This window comes from Apteryx rowi, unplaced genomic scaffold, assembly GCF_003343035.1.
Source record: "Apteryx rowi isolate R43461 unplaced genomic scaffold, aptRow1 scaffold_1033, whole genome shotgun sequence".
In the NCBI taxonomy this organism is placed as follows: Eukaryota; Metazoa; Chordata; class Aves; order Apterygiformes; family Apterygidae; genus Apteryx; species Apteryx rowi.
In genome coordinates this window covers 91,614-113,790 of record NW_020447235.1, presented here as the reverse complement: position 1 = coordinate 113,790, position 22,177 = coordinate 91,614, and the positions used below count along the sequence as shown (strand labels likewise).

Genomic DNA, 22,177 nt, shown 5'->3' with positions numbered 1-22,177 from the left:
CTCCACAACCCCCCCAAAGAAAAGGAGCCCAGGCGTCCGGCCCCGGCCCCCCGCACCTACCGCCGGTCACCGCAGCCAGCGGGGCCTCCCCATCGCACGCGTTACACCCCCCCGCCCCCGCGGCCGTCGCCTGGGAAACGCTTCCTTCCGACCCGGCCGCAGCCAACCGCAGAGCGGAGGCGGCGGCAGAGGGCCCGCCCCCAGCTGCAGGGACCAATGGGAGAGCGGAGCCGGCGCGGCGGAGCGGGCAGGCACCGCCGCCACCGGGGAGGGTCGCGCGGCCGCGCAGGGCGGGCCCGGCCGCGGAGAGGGGGCCCGGCGGCAGCTCGGTGCTGGCGCGGGGGCACGGACCGAGTTAGAGGACCAGGCATCAAAGACCATCCTACCAAGAAAAAAAAAAATATATATATATATATATACACACACACACACACACACACACACACACACACACACACACACAATGTGCTTCCTTAGGACGCACGTAAAAATCGCCCCCCCCGGCCGCCATTATTGATGCCGGCTTCCCCTCGCAGCGGGCGGCTCCGCTGTGAGGAGAAACACAGCCAGACTGGCAAGCTCCACGCTGGCGAAATTTAGGTCAGCGATCCAGGCAGCTGCGCGTACATCGAGGGCTGCGTTCGGGCTCTGACCCAAAGCTCTTGAAGGTTGTTTCATGCAAGCTTAAAAACAGCCGCAGGGTACAGAGCTTTCCGCGGGGAAGCACGTGGCGAGCTCGCCCTCCACGTTCATCTGGGACCCCCCTACGTTTCCACAGGTTGCCCTCCTGGCCCTTTTGGCTCTTGGAAGTTTTAACCTCAGCTCTCACTAGAAGTGAAGTAAAGGAACTGAAGAACAAAAGAAAGAAAAAAAGTCGTCAATACATTTTATTTTTAATGAACAACTTGACTACAGTTCCTTTCCCCTTCTCCGTTGCTCGGGTTTCCCACCTGCAGGCCTGCGAAGCCATGGTCTTCCTTCCAGGGCCCACAAGTCCTCGAGGAAGGGCAGAGCAGGCAGGGGCCGACCAGTCTCAGCGAGCAAGCCCCGTGCCCGATCACGCACGCACCCGGGCCTGCTTTACAAAGACATTCCCATCCTGAATTTCGGTAGGAAGCCAGCCGAATTGTACAGTCTTTCAGTTTGTGAAATGAATAGGACAGTTCTCTGCAACAGCTAAGGACTGGTGTGGTGACGGGGCTCAGAGACAGCAGCATGCGCTCACAGGCTCCCTCCTCCTGCGCCGCTGCCTTCCTCTGCGCCGCGCCAGCTGTGTGGAAGATGGTCCAGGGCAAAAATTCTCCAAAGCATTCACATCTTTTCCAACAAACAACACAGGCACTTAGTCCCATATCCACAAAGGCGTCTAGGCTCTCAGGTGCCCTAGGTTTCAGTGGAACAGCATGCACCTAAAGGCCGTTGTGGACCTGGGTCTTAAGAGCTTAATCTCATACAACAGTTGATATGAATCAGGAGTCTTAGGCACTTTTGAAAATTTTACCTCAGTTAATCTTGGCCAAGGAAACCAAAACCCTGAAGTTATTAGGATCTATTAAGGCAGAGTTCCAAATGGTTCCTTCCCACTTCTTCCCTAAAGTATGGTTGGTACCTTTGTACTTTGCACCTTAGGGATAAAAGCTACCCTTGCATTCAGAAGCATTAAAAAATTGGTTTTAAATGATTCTGAAATTCTATGAAGCTTGTGGCAGTGACAATGTTTACATGTTTGCTCATTCAGCACCTAGCCAAAAGGGACTCAGCCCTGACTAGCAAAGTGGGATACACCAAAATCTAGTAAAATACAGTCAATGAGGAAATGAAGTCCTCATGGCATGGATTTGCCATTCTGACTTTAATCAAAACAGGCATCCAAGGTGGAAGAGAATTCATATTTTAGCAAAAAGACTAAACATGACACCATTTTTGATTCAGTCTGTATTTGGAAAAAGTCAACATGAAAATGATTTACAGAACTTTCCTAGTTCACACAGTTTACTTCAGAGGCTCACTGGAGATTTATTTTATTCTTGATGGAATTCAGCACCCTTCAGTTAGCAAAGGCAAAACATGAAAGTAGGTGCTAACAGGCTTGATTTTGGGACCTGTGCACAGTGCTCTTAGCTCCTGCTTAGGTCAGTAGGAAACAAGAGTGCTCAGCATGAACAGTCAGCCCTCAGCTTCACTTTGTTAATACTTGACACTTTACTAGTACAATGAAGACAATTAAAAAAAAAAATACATCACAGCATGAGAATTCACTACAATGGCCTCTGCTGTTGAATCACTGCCAAGAGGTGGGATGGTTTTGGTGCAAGTTGTGTGTGAATTAGCAGAGTTCTACTATAAACCCAGACACTTAAAAAAAATAATTAAAAAAAAAAAAGTACAAGTCTTGGAAGAGACCGAGTCATATCCTCAGTTGGTGCAAAATAAGCATAACTCCACTGACTTTAGCACTACTTCTCTAATTGACACCAGATGTGAATCTGATTCCTTGCAGAAACCTAGTAAAACAGTCAAAAGCTGCCTGCTGAAATGCGTCCTTAACATACGAATGTCACAAATGTATAATTAAAGTGGTGCAGAGATTCCCACTAAATGATCCCTACCAAAACCACAAAGTGTGGCCCCAAACCTGCTCAGAGCAGGACTGACATGTGGCAAGCAAGGTGCATATTTTAAGAGTTACAGAGGAGGCCTGAACTTGCTATCCAATAACTTTTTTTTTCTTTCCTTTTAAATAAACTGGCTGAGAATTCTTCTTCAATCTTTTAAGATAGCTCAATATTTTCAAAGTGAACATAACTTTCAAAAACAATACTGATTAAAAAAAGATGATTGATGATACCTTAAAAAATACCTAGAATATCAAACTAATTCCAGTCCAGCATTACAATTAGTTAAGAATACCTCCTGAAAATTATATCCTCACAAAAAAATGTGGGTACTGAAGTTAAAAGCATCAGAAACATTATGTACTTGAAAGTACCGCCAATCTTTTAATGTTTAAAAACAAATCAGAACATTCTTTGGAATCACCAAGTTATTAAAAAATGTGAATTTCTCTACAGTCTCCACACTGTCTTTTCAAATCAGTCTGTGTACAGATTAAGTCTTTGAGCGGTTTAATATCCACTGTCTGAAAATACAGAGTCTCTGACCAGCAGGAGGCTACATGAAACAAGAAACATTGGCATTCTTTTTTAGTATACCGACTTCTGCCAAAAATAGAGACTATCGAGCACAAGACAGAATGGCCCTGTTCTAGGAGATATTTCTTTTCCTTTTTTTTTTCTTTTCTTTTTTTTTTTTTAAATGCATTGTATGTGTACTTCCAGTGCAAATTCTTTCAGCACTTGTGACAGGCGAGAAGGAAAGGGGGAGGAAAAGAGACACTCTCCTGTGGTCTTGCTTGGAGATAACCAATAGCCATAACACACTGAACTACCAGCTTTCATTACTGTTGAAACCAATTCCCATTGCTGGCAACTTGAAATAGCTTATTAAAGATTTCATTTTTAAGATAAACAGACTACAGTTTAGCATGAAATCTGGCCGTGGCTATGGTTCTACGTGCGTAAAGATTGGTTAAGAGATGCTTTCCCCCTTCAGTATTGGATGGAGTTCGTTAAAAACAAGTCTGTGGCATTTCTCCACATGTGTCATGAAATGTGAGAGATCTGTCTGACTCTAGTTTGAATTTCCTGTCGACACAATGGGCAGGTCTCCAGTTGCAAGGCACACTCCATGCACAGGTCACTGAATGAGAAGGAAAAAAAGTGCAGTTAAAGCCTGAATTTACAAAATAATAAAAATTAAAAAGAAAAAAAATCCAGGCACTAAGCAATTTATTCAGCCTGCTAGCAAAACAGTCAAGATAAGTCTTCCAGTGTGGAGATTAGAAATTGCCAAGTCAGGTGTTGTGGATACACAGGCTTTGAGAGGAACTCCTGCTGCTCAGCATCTTACAGACCTAAAACTGCTGGGGCAGTCAGTCAGGATTACACTCGCACACTCGTGTTAATCTTAATCTTGGAGAACAAGAATCCCAATGCCCTGTGTGATTCTGTCCTGACTTTGTCCTGAGACACACTGGGCATACTTGTTCTCCTTTTAACTTTGTGGCAGCCAGACAAAAGACCCACGGCAAGACTTCTGTTAGTGCTCTGAAAAACACTACGGAACTGGACTTAACTGAATTTCCTAGTAGGCTACTTCAATGCAGGAAAAGGGTATTATGGTATCACTTCTATTGGTGTCCCATTCTTACTTCTTAGAGAAATCTGTGACTTGAGATAACCCATTTATTGAATATTTATTGTGTATTTGAATATATAATGAATTTTTTGTTCTCACATGTTGTGGATTTTACAGCACAATTACCAAGCTGGCGTTCATCAGCAACACCTTCAAGACCAAGGAATTAAACTTAGAAGCCCAGGGATAGCGTATGTGCTTAGCCACAATACTGTATCCTCTCCATGCCTCCCTTCTCCCCAAACACTGGAACACATTTAGGGATTAAGTCAGCTCAGGGGTGACATGGGAGAAATGGTGAGACTACTACATTTAGCCTGTATCTTTCACATCCTTAAAAGGATGGAGCATTTTCTGTAGGCTGCAGTCACTCAAAATAAGCAAGGACTGTATCTGATCTTGTTTAAGCTCAATGTCAAACATACATATTCTCTCTCTCTCTCTCTTTATTTATATATATATATTTTTAATTTACCTGTGTCCACACGGCCTGAGTTCTGTGTCTGCTATCTCATCACAGCAAAGTGTGCAGCAGTTCTCTCGGATACTCACTTGCTTCAGCAAAGCCAGGCGTCTGTGCCTGAAGAAAAAGAGACCACCCCCACTTTCACATTATACTCAAAACTATAGATTCGTAAGTACTCTAGAGTACTGCATCAGACCAATGCAGCACTTGCCTGTGCTACTCAACATGAGTACTGATAAGCATCAATTAAAAACATCCCACAAAAAAAGCTTAAAACATGCAAAGATGTTCAGAGCTGTCTTTGACTTCCTGGTCTTGCCTATTTCAGAGAGGGACAAAATGAGTTAGATTACAATTCCTCTAGCTCCCACAGCTGAGCATTTCCAAAAAATTGTTATTTAATATCTGTGTATTTTAAAGAGCATTAAAAAAAAGCGTATCAGCAAAGTTCAGAAGTCCCATAATGCTGTAGGACAGTTTAAAACAAACAAACAAACAAAAAAAAAACAGATGCAAAAGAAAACCAACAACCCAATATGGCAACTGCCACATGTAAGGACATAATATGCACTATATTCTCTGTCTTTTATCATATAAAAAGGAGGCCCTAGAACAGTTCAGCCATTAAAAACCATACATGTAATAGAGTTCATATTATGAAGAATGTAATTTTTAGTCAAATGGGTTTTAAGGAAGAAATAAGACCACATGATATTTCTGACCAGAAAGTGATACTAGAGTAAATGGGTAGAAATCCCACACTAGTTGAAATATCACATTTCAAATATGAAACAAATATGCTATGTGTCAGAAATGTTTAATGGTAGGTTGAAGTGTCTAGCCCAGACTACGTCTTGACACTAAATGCGTTATATTCAGCATGACTCTACATAAGCCTATAGGACCTCCTGTGATGGATAATTAGGATCCACTTAGGTCCTTTTTTCCTGTCACCTTCAAGATCAAAGCAATCTTTTAATTTAGTTTATAGTTTCCAAACAGTTTGGATTGGATGGCAGGGATAATCTTTGTATACACAAAGAGCAATAGTATCCAGCCTTGAACAGACTCTTTCAGTGCTATCACATGTTAAATAGGCTCTAACCCAGGAGGACAAAATTTCTCCAGTCAAACATCAACAGGAAGCCAATTTCTTCTAGTTTCTCTCTGCAGCTTTTGGCACAATCAAAAAGGAGCTCTCACAGCTACTGCTTAAACACAGCGAGTCTAGGGCCAGAGTGAGCTCAATACCAATCACATCTTATCAGCAGCTCTTTTTAGCACACAGCTAAAAACCTGCAAAAACCCTCAGCTAACGCATGAAACTAAGATAGAAAAAGCACTTTATTTGAACAGAGGGCTGACCAAGGATGATAACTAACAGATCATCTTAAGGGATTAAGTCAGGTCTTCAGTACAAAGAAAAGCCCTCACTCATAGCACCTTCGGTCACAAGGAGGTATAAATCACTGTGGCTATAAGGAACTGCACAGTAGCCTTGCAGGTTGGATTTGATTTTTGCATTGCATAAATTCAGTATACTGAGTCTCAAGCTCTGCCAACATGCAATTCAGTAGATCCAAGAGCAAGTTTGTTTTTCTTCCCTCACTGAGGCCACTTAAATACCTAATCCACTTGAATGAACGGCTAGATTTTTCAAAACCCATCTCAGTGACTTTTACTGTAGTCAGAGATACTCACCTCCAACAACAACAAAAAAAGCTTAATTAGAAGCAACAAAAGATTACTTCAATCATACACATCAGCATCATTCTAGAGAGCCTAGACTTCTACGCACTCAGGGAGGGCTGGAAATCTAGGTACAAATAGTTTGTCAGAATTTTTTCCACAAACAGTAGCAAGATAATGATACAATGTACCAGAAGATTTTTCTATTACTAATAACCTAAAACAAAAAAGCCAGTAAATTTCATTCCCGCCAGAAATTCAGAATTCAAGAAAAATTTACCCCAAACCAACAGAAGGTTCAGTTTTTATTTGGCTTGGTTTATATTTAGGTGGGTAAGCTGTTCTAAATTTGAATAATCTTTGTTCATAGTATCATTCACAAATGGGGAGCTTTCACCTGGATCCGAAAAGAAGAATAACTTCAAGTTTCACAATCGTTCAGTACCGTTACTTTGCCAACATCACAATCACATCACAAATTAGGTCAATTTTAAACAGAGACGCCATTTTTTAATTAAAACTATTCCTCCTCAACCAACTTAATATTCAAGGCAGGAGGCACTTTTATTACAAGCATTTCACTGTCACAGTACTAGTTGAAATTAATTTAGTTTAATATTGCAGACAATGATTTTAATTTGATGGATTTTGGTCATATATCTGCTGTCCTACCTAGTTATGTTGTACCAGGGTCTATGGTCCAACCCTTTTCTGAACATGGAGGAGTGACACCATCAACAGTAGCTTTGCTAAGTACAGCTTAAGACTGCACAACCAAGAAACAAAGCATATAACTTCTCTACATGCAAACACACTCAAACCAGACAAAAGGATTACCTTGGCAAAATGATTTTCTCTTCTGCTGTCAGAAAGGCATAATCATTAAAGGTGCTAAATTTGATTGATGGTGGATACTTGAAAGGTTTTGCCCCAAAGTTGAACTCACATTGTTGATAGGACATGAAACTAGCTGCAGCAAAAAAGCCAGACCTGCAGTATGAAGAAAAACAAACATTTTAGGGCAACTTAAAGCAATAAGAGCACTTTTATTATCAAATCAAAATATGCCCTGAAACAAAGAGACAAATTTCTTCAGCACAAACATGCAGCTAAAGCTGACTGGGAGAAAAGCACTAACAAATCCAGTTTCAGCTGTACATCCGTCCCTTGTTCAGTTCTTAACTTCTGAATTTACTATCAGAAGTTATCTGAATTTCCTACTGAGTCAATCAATGAAAGTCTGCATACTCTACAACTAGGATTAGTCACACTTACACCAAGAGCAAATACATACATCTGAACAGCCCACAACCTGATCCTCTTTACACTGATCAGCTCAGATCTCTCCTTCAGCACTGGAATTTGAAAAAACATTTTTCTTCCAAACAATTGCTGTTTAGCAGAGTTTTGAGGAGCAGCGTCAACTGCCAGTGACACTTACAGGCACACCACTCCTGTTCCTGCTCTTTTGTTTGACTAGGCACAAATCTGGGGAACGTGCAGCAAATCTGGAGCACACACGTTGTGTGGAACCTGTGCAAGATGAGTTCAGGTCTGTGAGCTCTATTAGGACAATGTCCATCTGCTTCTCCTTGCCCTTACAGGATTACCTCAGCGCAGCTGTCTTTTCTTCACAGTCATACAGACACCTTATAAAAACACCACAACTATCACCTCTTTAGTGCTACTTACAGAGAGGACCCAAGCTGAATAACATGAATAATATGCTGAGTTAAGTTCTGATAGAGTAACAGAATCTGTTAAGCATATAAATGACATACTTCACATGAAGAACTACAAGTTAAATGGTCAAAATATTCCACACTTTAAACTGTGCTACTGTTTTGATTGTATCTTGAACTTCATTTTGAGGAGAAAACATGAACAAAATCATTAGCACAGTAACAGTCAATTACTAAGTACTGTATTTTTTAATTAAGCTGAGCAAGAAGCCTCTCAAGTTTCCTCAAGTTTCCCACCAGCTTACCTTCTCAGAGCTAAAAGACTGGACTTTTCCATTAGAGTCAGAGGAATTAGCCACATGTTAATTTTAACAGGAGGTAGAACAATAAAGCCTAACGCCCTTCTGTAGTGCTGTCAGACCCATCCTTCCATGAATATTCAATATACTACTACAGGAACCAGCCCCACCGAACTGCAGCAAGTTAATACACACTTCAGAATTTGCAGGACTGAGGCATTTTTCTTTGAAAAGATCCAGAGTTCCTCAAGCACTACTAGGAATTTGTTCATCTTTGCTACAACCTCATTCTGTTTTGGTGATGTTCTAGTCTGACACTAGAAAGCCTGAGCTGAACTTAGCTTTGGAAGCTCTCAGGTATTTACTTTGGGCCCTGAAATCCACTTGCAAAACGATATCCAAGTTGCCTATTTCTAAGAAACTTTCAATAGAGAGGTCTGCTTAATGATGGTATTTATGGCAAGCAAATATCAGTTTACATTTCAAATGAGAAACATTTTCATACAATTAGATTATTATCCATACAGGTTACAAATGAGCACATACTTACACAGCAGATGAAAATACTTGCTTCTCAGCAGGAAGCTGGTTTCCATTTAAATAGAAGATCATTTGCTTTTCTTGCAAGTCTAGTAGAAATCCTATTGTGTCTCCTTATGTGCAAAACAAAGATAATTTAAAGATTTCAGTCGTGTTAAATAAAAAAAATAACTGTTTCAGCTATTTGTAAGCACTGCATATCTCACTATGAGTTGTCTCACTAAGAAGGAACTGTTCGAAAAAGCATAGAGGAAGAAACAGTGAGACAGATAATAACTAGGAGGGGAAAAAAGCAGGAAAAAATAATCAAAAAAAAAAATATTTTAGATTGCCAGAGCATTAATACCACATACATGTGAATGTACTGCAGAGTGTTAGCCAAAGCCAGAGAAAGCTTTCTCCCTTGGTCTCTCTCCCTGCCTATTTTACACCCATTGCAGATATCTTCAGAACATATATTTTCTAAAGTCTAAGAAGTTTCTAACATGCTTGTACAAACTGTCTTTTTGCCCCTCTCCCCATTTTTTTTTTAAAGGATGTGTTAATTTAGCCAGACTTGGAGAGATTTTTAATAGAAGGAAGGTGGCACAGTTCACACAAGCATTGCATACACATATACTCCTGCCAAGATTTCAAATCTGAGATCAAGAACATATCTTTGTTGTCCAAGTAGTTATCCAAGAATTTAAAGTAAGAAGGACAGTGCCACTCCCCTTTAACCATGATCTACAAACTAGAAAAGTTTTTTTTCCTCCTCTAAAATAACTGATTCAGCCTAAGGCAGACACCCAGCAGGGAACATTTCAACACAGTTTTTTGGATGTTTGTAGGACTACATTAAGATGAAAAGTGTCCAGCAACTTTAATTGGTACTATGATTTGTACTCTGCCTATGGAAAAAAAAAAAGACAGTAAAAAGACTCTCTTGCCATATATTGTGAAACAGGAAAGTAGTTCTCAGTTTACTGCATCAAATGCTAGTAAAGACACAATAATTATTAAATCTTTAGTATCACCAAGATTAGGCAACAACTGCTTCATCCACACCTACTAACAAACTAAGTATTCTGGATGCCTGCAAGAGGAAAAGTCTTGTGCAGAAATCCAGTTAGGATAAACACTAGAAATGGACTAAATACCTTCTTTCCAACAGGGATGGGAATGTGGTTTACTTCTGGCATTATACCAAATCAGCTGCCGGCAGCCATCGTATGCGCAGGAGTATTCATCGTCCCCGATGCCATAACCTTCCTTTAGAAAAAAGTGAAGCATTTCAGTTTAGCCCTTCTGTGTGAGGAATGGCTGCAAAGTCTATTTTTATTCAACTAAACCATTCATCCAAGAGTGGAAAGCATCCCCCCCCCCCCAAGGTTCTTTTTCAAACTAGTCTTCATTTCATTTTCACATCAAAAGACATTTGGTGGGGGTGAGGAGGGGGAAAAAGGGGACTGTCTCCAAAGTGTTTTTCGTCTTCTGTGAGCTCAAATCATTTCTGTCTACTAAATTTGATCATACATTTATCTCAAACTATAAATCTCAACTCTAGTACCCAAATAGCAGCGTTAATGTTTTGAAGCTTAAAAAGACAACACAGGAAGTGTAACCACTCTCTTATCTTGAAGTCCCAGCAGCAAACTTGTAATGTCTTCCCCCACAAGTTATCATCTATGTGTCACCAGAACATACAGCACTCAAAAAGAGAACAGTCCCACAGACTCTTCACTAAATTTGTGCATATGGTGTCCCTTTCAGTGACAGTCTCCCTCAATTTGTAAGAGCATTACCAAGCAGTAGTCCCAAGGTCCCATAAAAAATGCGAGGCATTCAAAATTTCAAGAGTGGAAGAACAACCCATCATGTAGGAGAGCCCAAATGAGAAACCCCAAAGCATTTTGGAAGATAGCTTCCTCATGCTCAGCATGGTTTGTTTGTAGTGCAAACACTAGTCAGTGTCTGACCACGCAAGTCTCAGATGTCCTAAATTAATTTTAAGTCCGGCTAATGAGTGTACAATGTTATATTTAGGACTATTTGTCTTTTTGTTACACATGCTGTAAATAAAGAGTTATTCTGATGAGTGATATATCCAGTGGAAAAGTCCACCCTGATATTTCTGGTAGAAACCTTATGAACATATATACCAGCAGTATTTACCCACCAGTAAAACAATTGCAGCTCAGAGATGTGACATCTCCTATTTTCATACCATGTATAGGAAGCACAGGCAAAAAATGCATACACATCAAGTGTCTTAACAGTAAGTGGCAAAAATCTTTTAAGCCTCTTAGTATGCTAAAGGCAGACACAACTGCCACTCATTTCAAACAGTTTCCACTACAGCCAGCATGAGCAATGCCTCTGCTCAGGACAGGTCTCTAGGTTTTTTTGTCCCTTCTTTAAATTGCACTCGCAATTCCATGCTAGAGATGTGAGACTGGACTTTGGAAATGACCTAGAGATATGTACGTGTTATACACCAGCAGAGGAGAATGTGACTTACATGAATGGATGGAAGAAACTCAGCAAGAAGACAGAACTCGCAGGAAGACTTAAGCAAGATGGTGAGAAAGCCTGCTCTCCCATTCCTGTTGCACTTCTTTCCTCTCCTTGGCATGTTTCTCTTGCACCCCCCACCATCACCAATACTTACTTGTATGTCTGTAATTGGCCTAGCTTCACATTAGCTTCTGCACTGAGCCAGCTGTAGAATGATTTTCTATAATAATCAGAAATGAGCAGTTTTAACTGCTCTTCTCTACATTTAAAGGAAAAAAGAGATAATCTTTCTCCTATATTAAGCTGCAAGCGGGAACATGAAATCACGCAAATACAGCAATACAGAACAGCTCGAGGTGTATTTCTTATTCCAGCTCAGCCAGCTAAAATGTCAACCTAAAATCCCAGCCCTTTATTTCCATTCGGGTCAGTGGCAGTAGGCTTAGGCTGTACATGCCCTTTGCCATCCTGCACAGTACTGAACTTCAGGGTGGCTGAGCTTGGAAGGCTGATAATATGGAAAGCCCCCTCTAAGCTAAACACCATGCAATCTGGAGTCAGGAAGACGGACGTCAGCATTCTTCAGTTTTTGAAGCAGATTATTTTTTTGGGTAGCAGTCACTACACTTTCTCAGTATCATGGAAGTACACAAGCACATATGCTACAGCATACTGAGTTTACAACAGCCATACAGAGTTACCATGAAGATTTAAAATTTCAGAACTCTAAACTCTGTCTTTGGTTAGTCTTTTCACTGTTAATATAATGAAATCTGTCGAAGAACTTCCCCTCATCTAATAAAAAATTTTTGCAGACCTGATTTAATAATCTAGCACAACTGGCAAGACATTTGCCTATGATTAAGAATGAAGTGACCAATTCTTTTAATGCCAATGAAAGCACCAAGTGCTATTTATCTGAGTTTTGAGAAATTCACAGACTGAGTGTGTTTGGCAGCTTTTACATCCATATTCACACCCCTCTCCACCCACACATGCACACACATGCAGATACATACCCCCACACACACAACTTTAAAGGGTAGAAGAGACACCACGCCAAACATTGTTTTATTTCCACATACGTATTTTTGAAACTGAAAGTCAGTCTTCACTGTCTCCTGGCTTTGTGGTATTTGCTGGCCTCTGGACTGGAGTACTGAGCAATGTAAACACAAAAAAACCCCTCAGACTTTTAACTTTCCGCTCATATCAACTTAGTGGACATTGTAATCTTGGCTTCTTCTAAAGTATTATGTGCAAATGATCCCTAACAGCAACAGACAATCTCAGATCTTAAGGGTATATCCCCCAGCACATTTTGCCATGATTTATCCAGGCAGAAAATGAAGCAGGAGAGTCCTAATGACATCTCAACTAACATTTGAGATTATTCTTTGACTATAGGTTTAGACTTTGTGTCCACATGGCACTTCACACTTTAACGCTAATAGGTACGCATTTTTAAGAATAAACTTGTAAGAAGAATACTTAGAATCAAGAATAAGATACAAAGTTAACTGCACGAGAGCGAGAGCAAAGCAAACTGCAAAGACAGACAGATGTACTCATTCCATATTATCAGAATAAAGACAAGAGTGATTGCATGATAATCTGCTAGTTTTTAGTGAGCACTTGTTTACTTCATAAAAACAACACAGACAGTAACCAATGCCCTTATCTACAGTCAGTTTCCAAGAAGAGACTAGTCCACGGGAAACAAGCCATTTCCCTGTAGCTTCCTAAACAGACAGTGGCATCTAGATAGCAAAAGCTGGCACCGCTAGCAGCTACACAATATTTTTGTAAACAGTGTCAGTCCGTAGCACTGACAACCCAGCACTTTTCCTGTACCACTAAATTCACCAGAAATAACCCTTCAAAAGTACAGAAATTTTTGAGGAAAAGACACAGGTGCTCAGTTTTTGCCACAGAATAATCACAGTTATTTTTATAGGTGTTGTAAGTAAAATACTGAAGTTACATTACATGTACTCACATGGTTGAGAAACTTGCTGTCTTTGGTAGCCCATCCTATCTGCATCACTCCCGAAGTAATTACTGTAACTTCATAGTACCAGACTCCAGAATCGACGCAGAACGTACATCTAACACTTTCAAAGGATGAAGCATCACATCGAGCCTACCAAAACCAAAGCAAAAATTAAGTTTCTACAAACTAGCATTCAAACAAGCCCCTTCCTCCCCTGGATCAAGTTTCTTGCATGTAAGAACATACCAGCACAGTTTTGGAGGCACCTGAACTTCAGAAAAAAGTGACCTCTCTTTAAAACCAAAATAGTCACATCCTAACTAGCTGGCATTTTACTAAGGAGGCAAGACTGAAAATGTTCAGTGATAAGCCACACAAAAAAGTAGAGGGTCAATGGGATCAGTTTAAAGATTTAAAGACTAAAACAACCAAGATGACAGACCTAAGTCATCAATCATTAGCAGACTCCTGGTAGGTACAAAGGAGGGAGAGGTTTTCCACGTGCACATATCAACATGCACCTAGAAGTAGTGGAACAAAGTTTTAGAAAAAAGAAACCTTGAAGCTGAAGAGAGGGGAAAAAATAGAAATCCTACTGCTATAGGCTTTTCAAGGGTAGACTGGACAAGCAATAGCAAGCATACTTTGTGAACAATTTTAGTCAAAATGAGCAAAAAGCCAGCTGACTCTTAAGTATTTTCCTCACTTTTCTGAAATTCTGGGGCACAGATGCAGGTGTTACTTTACTGTGAGTGCTTCTAGAATTGAGATTAGTACAGCGGTGTTACAACCCTAAGACAAAGTAAACTTTCTATACAAAGCCAGCAAAAAGCTTTGATTATTTCTAAGGAAATACAGGAACACATAGCAAACAAAAATAGTTAAATTCTGTCTTTTTCTTCAAACTTTTTTTTTTTTTTTTTTTTTTTTTAAGGTTGAAACTATGAAATGACATCCTACCTCTAATCCATGCGGTGAGATCTTAAGGTATTCACTGACATCATTACTGTTCAGCATAGCCCTAATGTTGGTCAAGTCAACCTTCTCATATGTAAGCTGTCTGCCTTCTTTTAAAACTGCAGAATAAAATTAGTTTGAATTATTGCTGCAGCAAAACTTAGTTTTAAATATTTCATTTGGTGACAATCAATCCTTTTAGGACACAATTAATTTTTGGCATAACCAAATGAAATACCGACATTTTGACTGCATGAAATCAGCATCACTTACAATAACACTGTATGTTAAATATCTTCTGAACATTAGAACACAATCTATACTTCCGATTAGAACTTCTACAGACTAATCACTGCTTTCAGGAAACCCAGAGGCAAACATAAGGCATCCAAGTTCGTACCAAGATGCCATGTTTTCAGGATTTACCATCATATTTATATATTTAGTTAGGTGGAGTTTTCCTGCTCCATTACACGTGACAAAGATTGGGGGGTAGGGGAAGAAGGCAATGACAAGGGGAAAGCAAGGATTCAGAGCTTTTGACCCTCACATTTTCAGATAGGTGATGAACTTAGTGAGGCACAGAAGCTCTTCCTCTCTTCTTCCTTCCTCTTTCCCCCTTTCACAGGGAAGGACCAGAAGCATTAATCTTCCCAGGTGTCAAATTATTGACATAAACATGTTAATTTACAAATCAAAGATCTTATCCTAGGACCACTTTATATATCAGTAAAAGCATCGTAGAAAGTTTGGGATGTTTACTAAGCACTACTGACATTGGCCTGCCATAAGCTGGCCAAATCCACATAAAGCCAAACAAGACTTATTACCCAAATTTAACCCAAAGGCATTAGAAACTATAGGTCCCTTAGATACAGTTACTGGGCCCTGCAAATTACAACTAAACAAGTGAATTTGGGGATTGTTAATTGTCGTAAAGGATAAATATAGTAAAGTGCTTGTCAATCTACTCTTCGCTCCCAATCACTAGAATAAAAAGTGTTAATAATTCTTTGTGACTGTGCGCTGCTGGCAAGATCACCTAAGATCATGTCAGTGGCTAGTGACAGCACTAGGATATGTCAGTAATCCAGCTGTACCACAGAGACAGAGCTAGCATGATCTAGCTACTCATCACCTCTGCTGAAACATGGGTTACCAGAGATACAGTGCAAAGAATTTTCAATGCAGCTCAGACGGAGAGCGCAAACCACTTCCTTTCCAAAAGAGGAGACATAGTTACATGTGGATACATGTAAGCTTTTTTTTTTTTTGAGAGAGAGTGATTACAAATGCAAATCAGGTTTATTTACAATAAGTGCTTATACAAATCAAAACACAAAGCAGTGTTGCATTTCTTTGAAGAAGTTCTTAATATTAAATTAATCCATCCCTTTGTTATACCTACACAGATTGTCTAAACTCCACTGGGCACAGAATCCAACCTGGCGTTTTAAATAGTCTGGATTATCTGTCCATTTCTCTAGCAAGATCAGTTGGTCACTAATGCATGATTCAGAAACTGTCATTTTATTTTCACCTGTAATTTAAGAGCAAAAAAGAATAACTGCTATAAACTAGGGATAAGTTTAGTTAAAAAGAATAACATTGTACATATGCAATAGAAAATTTTTTTTAAACCTCAACTTTACAAATAGCATGAAGTTCTTTTCACAAGCAAGCATATGAAATTACTTAGCACTCAGATATACCACTTCACTGTAGGCAGCCACATCCCCCAAAGACTTAGATCATAGCTGTTCTCCATCTCTTTATTAAGATATTTTTTTTTCAGTGACAAAGGTCTCAAGTCATAAGACTTCATGTAGCAACTTCTAGCTGAGGAGGACTGAAATGAGTTTCAGTAAATCTCTTAGGGGTTTGGGGGTGGGAGGGTAGGGTTGTGACCAAAGCAACAACTATTTCTTCATGCCTATAAATGCCCAGTCACAGCTGTTCTCCAACTCTTTATTAAAAGATTTTTTTTCAGTGACAAAGGTCACATGTCGTAAGTCTTTATGTAGCAATTTCTAGCTGAGGAGGACTGACGTTTCAGCAAATGTCTCGAAGTTGTTTGTTTGTTTGTTTTGCTTTGCTTTTGGGAGGGGGAAGGTGTCACTGAAGCAATAAGTATTTCTTCCCGCCTGTAAATCCACCAACATTCCTTTTTTTACATCTGTGTTCCCATCAACCCAGTCTTTCCCACTCTCTTAACAAATGTGATCAGATGAAGCAAATGGCAGTCATGCAGTAGAAGCCATACTATTACTCTTACAGTTAAGGCTGATACTTACTTGTTTGTGCAAACTTCTCCAGGGCTATTAGTGCAAAAAGCATCACTGTCGGATGGGACTGGAAATTCTAAACATGGGCAGCAAGAAAATTTGTTTGATAAATACATGGCACAGACACGTAGGAAAAGCTGTTAGTCTGTCATAGAATATGTTAGGTTGAAAGAGATCTCTGAAGGTCATCTAGTCCATCGTCCTGTTGAAAGCTGGTTCACATAGATCAGGCTGCTCAGGCCCTTGTCCATCCAAGTATCTCCAAAGGGTGGAGATCCCACAGCCTCTCAGGAACCGTGGTCTAATACTTGACCACCCTTCATGATGGAAAATTTTTTCCCTCTTATCTACAGAATTTTCCATTTACAGCTTGTGCCTTTTACCTCTTACCCTATCAATGTGCACCTTCAAGAAGAGCCTTTTCCATACCCTCCCACTAGGCAGCTGTAGATAGCAATAAGATCTTCCCCTAACATTCTCTTTCTCCAGGCTAAATAAACCCAATTCTCTCAGCCAAGTTAACAAAATAGTATTTCATCCTATAGCAATTTATATTCTCAAAGCTATCCATACGAGAATGAGGCATTGATGTAGCCTGGCAATACAGATAGTGGGAGGGCATGAGGAAAAGAAAGAGGAAGGGATAAGAGGATGAATACTTTCATAAAAAATACATTTACATTAATTCTAGCATCTAAAGAATGACTAACAGACCAAGTACGTAACACCTCAACCAGGATGTGCTTAGTCCCCCCTCCTCCCAAGAGTTCATAGCAAATAACTTAAAGTCAACCAACCAGGCATATTAGACTGGCTCCTCAAAATGGCCATCTTTTCATCTCACACCAGTCTCAGACCTACGCAACTGGGTTTATTTCATTTGAGATGCTCCTGACCTAACAAGTGAAATCAGAATCGATTTTTAAGTCAATAGCCCTGAGCACTGACTCAAGAGCACTGAATAAAAGCCTGTTTTTTCTAGACCAAAGAACAGAACCGTTTTTTCAAAAGAACTCTCAACTTTCTGAATGTGCTCCATGAAGCCTCATTCCTCTAATGTAAAATTAAAAAAATAAATAAATAAAAAGGGAAAAGAGAGAGAGAGATGAGGACTTTAAATGTAAAGAAGTAATCTAAAATGATTATTTCAGAGGATAAAAAGCTTGTATTTGATAATTAGAGAATTACTGACTAAAAATTATATACTTGAGGTGCACTTTTTTTTTTTTAATGTCCTAGACTAGCTGTGCAGTTTTCAGTTTGTCCTAACAGTAATTAACACTTGCAAAGAAGTGCCATATAAAAATTAATAGGGAGGTTGGTTCCGTCTGATGACTTTTCAAATCCTTTTCAAGAAGCATAAAATATTTGCTTTCTCACCTGGTACAGCAACAACAAAATAGCCCCTGAATATATTCAGGTATAGCCTTTCTACCATTTCCCTCAAGTTGTTCAAGTGCATTCAGTGTCAGTGGGAATTATCCTCCTGTTAAGCTGAGATACAGTTTGATCAACTTTTCTACTAATGCTTAAGTGGAGTTTGAAATTAGCAGGCAACAAGGTAATTGGATGAGGAAAAGGTATAAACTTCAATAGACAGCCTGTTGTGCTATGACATGCAAGAAAGCACAGTTATTTTAAAGACAGCAAGGTCCCAAATGTTTTTTTTGTGTGTATTTTCAGTAGGCCTCTCTGAACTTATTAAATGTCAATTTTCTATTATGTTACCAGTATTTACCAACTATGACCCTAACTTTTCACAATAATCCAAAAATAATTTGCGTTATTTGCTTCTCAATGCTTGACTAATAAGAACTTTAACACAAAGATGGTCCCTGAGGGTCAAAGGTCCGTCTAGTGCAGGCCACTGTCAGAGAAAGGACACAACAGAAGATGTGCAAAAAAAATTTTGAATGAAAGATACTTTGTTCAAAGACAAACATAAAAGCCAGACCTGCATTGTGACACAAGTACTTTCTCTTTTTAAAAAATTGACACTACTTTCCAAGAAAACGGGAGTAATTGTCATGCATGAATACATACAAAAAGAACTAGGACACTTACCAAGCTATGAAGTAAATATTCCAATATGCCTGGGCTGAGTAAGCCTATACTTGCAGGACCTGCAAAAACATTAAAAATTAAATCCATGCGTAGGAACAATCATACTCTCATCCTTGCACAGAACTTTTAATCAGAAGAGAATAAATTAAAAGAACAGCTAAGAACACTGACTTTGCAACAAAACAAAACTATAAAAAAGAACGATCATTGTTCCCCTAAGTCAAGTATTTGCTACAAAAATAATTACACAGTTACTGCCAAATTACAAACATTTTCAGTTTACTTGTCGTAAATGAGTACACAGTTCTAGCTATACTTCATAGTTTTTGAAGCAAGAATCCTTCTGTCAGCCTCTGATTAACATTTTTATGCCCATATAATTTTGAAGAGAGCAGGGAACCACTTACTTCTAGAGTCAAAGCATAAAGACTAGCTCCCTTCATCAAAAGCACAAAATAAGCAAAACTGACAGTGTCTAATATAGCCTACTTGACAGTTAACTACACAATTTGCAGCTAATTTTGCACTATAGTAAGCAGCCAACTAGAAAATGCCCTGAAATACTGCCTGTTTCATCGGTAGAGAGATATAAGGGAATCAAACACTGATATCTGTGAACGCTGAACAAATTCTAATGAGTTCCAAGACAACATTAACAGATCTGCTGGCTGAGCTTGTACAAGATCTGCTCCTGGGGCACTAAGAGGAAAGCAGACACAAGAACTCATTTTAAACTTGCTATAACAAGAAGGTAGAAGTATTACAATACAAAAATGCTTCCTTCACTTGTTCTTCTCTCTCTCTTTTTTTTTTTTTTTGGTGAGAGAAATATTGAAATTATGCTTTTAACGACCATTCAGTGATAGCGGACATTCACTTTGGCCTCATTCCCTTTTTCTGTCCGCTTTCAGAAAACAGAGCAAAAAACTAGATACAAAAAAGAGCATTAGCAAGAAGGAAACTTAAGCTTAAGCTTCCAGCAGGGTACTACAAATAACAGGGAATAAAAAGATCTATATTAAAAAAGTCACCTTAAAATAGAATATGCAGCGATGTAACACAGCAGAGGAAATTTCTTCAGGTAACAACCTTAGAACACTACCAGTCTAGTAGAAAGAGCATCTTTCTTCTATCCTTCTATACAGCCTCTAAGAATATCAATTTAATATTCTTGTCTACTGGCTAAAGCACTAAGTACTCTCAGTGGTTCTCACCCACCCAGATTAGGCCTAGAGAAAAGATTGATTACCAGTGTTAAGGCCATATATTGTAAGCATAAACATTGCTCCACAAATGTATATATTCCAATTTGGCAACCATGCATCGAAACAGTTTGATCTTTTCAAGCATCTGGAATTGTAAATCAGCCGACTCGGACCAAAGCTAGTCCCTGACGACCGAATGTTTTAACCCTTTAATCGAGCAGCAGACTTGGCCACACCAGTCAGACAAGGTCTCTCCTCGATGCGAAACGTTACTCAGTTCTAAGAACACATTTCTGAGCCGGTCTGCATAGCGGGTGCTAAAGCAATAGGTACTTCAGAGAGTCAGATGCAAGCTTTCAGCAGGCTCCCTCTGCTCACCTGCTAATTTCTCTGCTAAACAGCCCAGTACTGCAGTTGTATTCCGATGTTTGGCAGGGTGACAAGCATCCTGGCAAGCAGCAGCTCCGCTTAAATTTAGTATTTCAGTTAACTTTTGTAATGCATCCTAAAAAACAAAATTAGAAATCTCTTCAACATTACTGAAGGATATGATTTTCCCCTCTTAATTCAATATATTACAAGCAATGATTTTTATACCATATTACCAAAAAAGCAGCATCATATATATTGCAGACACCAAGGGATGGTTATCTTCTTATCTTAGAAGATAATACAGAACAGATGGGAAGATATGAAGTTCAGTGTAGGGGCTGTAACTTTAAAATTACCAGCAATGTCATAGTTACGACCAAAAACTCATGACACTTCTGGCCATACACAAATGAACTACTTATAGTAAGCAGAACTTGAATAGCAGATGAAAGCAACAATACAGACCAGCACCAATGGCACTACTGCCATCTAATTTCAGACACTGTTTCAAGTGTTCGAAAACCCACTCCCTCTCCAAAAAAAGCTAATTTAGACTTTGAAATTTAGAATTGGAGAAATCTGTCCAAAAAAAAAAAAAAAAAAAAAAGCCTATATTCCACATCATAAATTTAGGATAGATCTAAAACATAACCACCATGTTCTGGGTAGTTTTACCATGGTTAATCTAGAGCCAGAACAAGTTACCCCACAGAGAAGGAAGGAAAAAAAAAGGGGGGGGGGAAATCCCACAAATTTCCAAATACCCCCCAACTTCCCAGACTTCTATGAAAATTTCGGCTGATTCAGATATAAACTGCATAATCTCAGGATAGGCTCTAATTAAAACAAAATAACTCCTCATCCTGAAGTAATCAGCAGGCCATTTGGAAAAAAAAAAAATAGTATTACTCAAGTTGCATGTTTACATGCTTTTTGAATTGCGTTCTGAGCAAGACTTAAATCAATGCACTGCATTAGAGTCTGAGGTTTGTACAGAGATAACACAGAAAAGTAGTCGTGCTCCCAAAAGAACAGCCACAAAGGCAAAACTGATGAACAGGGCTGACACAAAGTAGAAAAAACAGGGAAGAAAGAAAGGATGACTGAGCCACAGACGTGGGATGGAGAAGCCTAATGAAAATTAGACTGATGACAGACTCTGATATTGCCTTTAGACAATAATAGAACTGTCACAAAGATTAAGTATTTTGAGTTAAATAAAGACTTTATAGAATAAACAGACTTTACTGCACTGCCATTTTCACTTCATGGACTATGGCCTACCAAAACAGAAAATGGAATATGGCCTGCTACTGTTCTACAGCTGTAACAGAAGTTTGGCACTGACTTAAAACCCTAAGACCGAAAACTTCAGCTTATTCTGAATAAGCAAAGACTGAACAGCAGCAAACGCTTTACTAGGCTGCATGTGATCTGCAGATCGCAGGACTGTAACTCCTTGCCCCTCATTGTATCATGCAGAAAATACAAAGGAAAAAAAGCCTATGTACAACCTCCCAAAACAAGCATCTTATTCCTTCTGTCTTGTTAAGGTCAACCATTTCAAAGCTTACTCCTTAAAATTAAAGCACCTAAACAAGAGTGATGTGGCTTTCAAAAAGCAAATCATTTGATTACTGAGTACACTGTATAGCTGAGCAAAAATTACAATATCACTCTTAGTATGAGGCATTAACGATGGTCTCCAGTTCCTGGTTTCTTCTTCAAAACAGGGAAATTATTCCTATTTCTAGTGGTGGGTTTGTTTTTAGGATCGTTTCACAGTCTACATGGCAGCCATACAACATTTAACTTGGTCAAAAGTCTCAGCAGACTTTAATTAATGGCCTAGAGGGAAAAAAAAATGTTTTA

General features: G+C 39.4%; 2 protein-coding genes across 8 annotated transcripts in view; both read right to left on the bottom strand.

The window, feature by feature from the left end:
* ARL2BP (ADP ribosylation factor like GTPase 2 binding protein) overlaps window positions 1-1,041 on the bottom strand; it is a 14,654-nt gene extending 13,613 nt beyond the window's left edge. The window contains exons 1-2 of one of the 2 annotated variants that reach the window (XM_026066911.1): window positions 951-1,041; window positions 628-848 (exon numbers count right to left, since the gene is read on the bottom strand). The gene's annotated coding sequence lies outside the window, so the exon portion shown is untranslated. Of the gene's footprint in view, window positions 1-60; window positions 192-627; window positions 849-950 lie in introns of those variants that run through there. The other variant, XM_026066905.1, reaches the window with a different exon arrangement.
* RSPRY1 (ring finger and SPRY domain containing 1) overlaps window positions 870-22,177 on the bottom strand; it is a 39,150-nt gene continuing 17,842 nt past the window's right edge. For 4 of the 6 annotated variants that reach the window (XM_026066847.1, XM_026066857.1, XM_026066867.1 and 1 more), the window contains 11 exons: window positions 20,312-20,438; window positions 18,729-18,787; window positions 16,674-16,740; window positions 15,788-15,919; window positions 14,383-14,498; window positions 13,429-13,572; window positions 10,073-10,184; window positions 8,944-9,046; window positions 7,250-7,402; window positions 4,733-4,837; window positions 870-3,759 (listed from right to left, as the gene is read on the bottom strand). In XM_026066847.1, coding sequence (XP_025922632.1) covers window positions 3,663-3,759; window positions 4,733-4,837; window positions 7,250-7,402; window positions 8,944-9,046; window positions 10,073-10,184; window positions 13,429-13,572; window positions 14,383-14,498; window positions 15,788-15,919; window positions 16,674-16,740; window positions 18,729-18,787; window positions 20,312-20,438 — 1,215 coding nt within the window. In that variant the 3' untranslated portion in view covers window positions 870-3,662. Of the gene's footprint in view, window positions 3,760-4,732; window positions 4,838-7,249; window positions 7,403-7,427; window positions 7,946-8,943; window positions 9,047-10,072; window positions 10,185-13,428; window positions 13,573-14,382; window positions 14,499-15,787; window positions 15,920-16,673; window positions 16,741-18,728; window positions 18,788-20,311; window positions 20,439-22,177 lie in introns of those variants that run through there. The other 2 variants (XM_026066885.1, XM_026066894.1) reach the window with 2 other exon arrangements.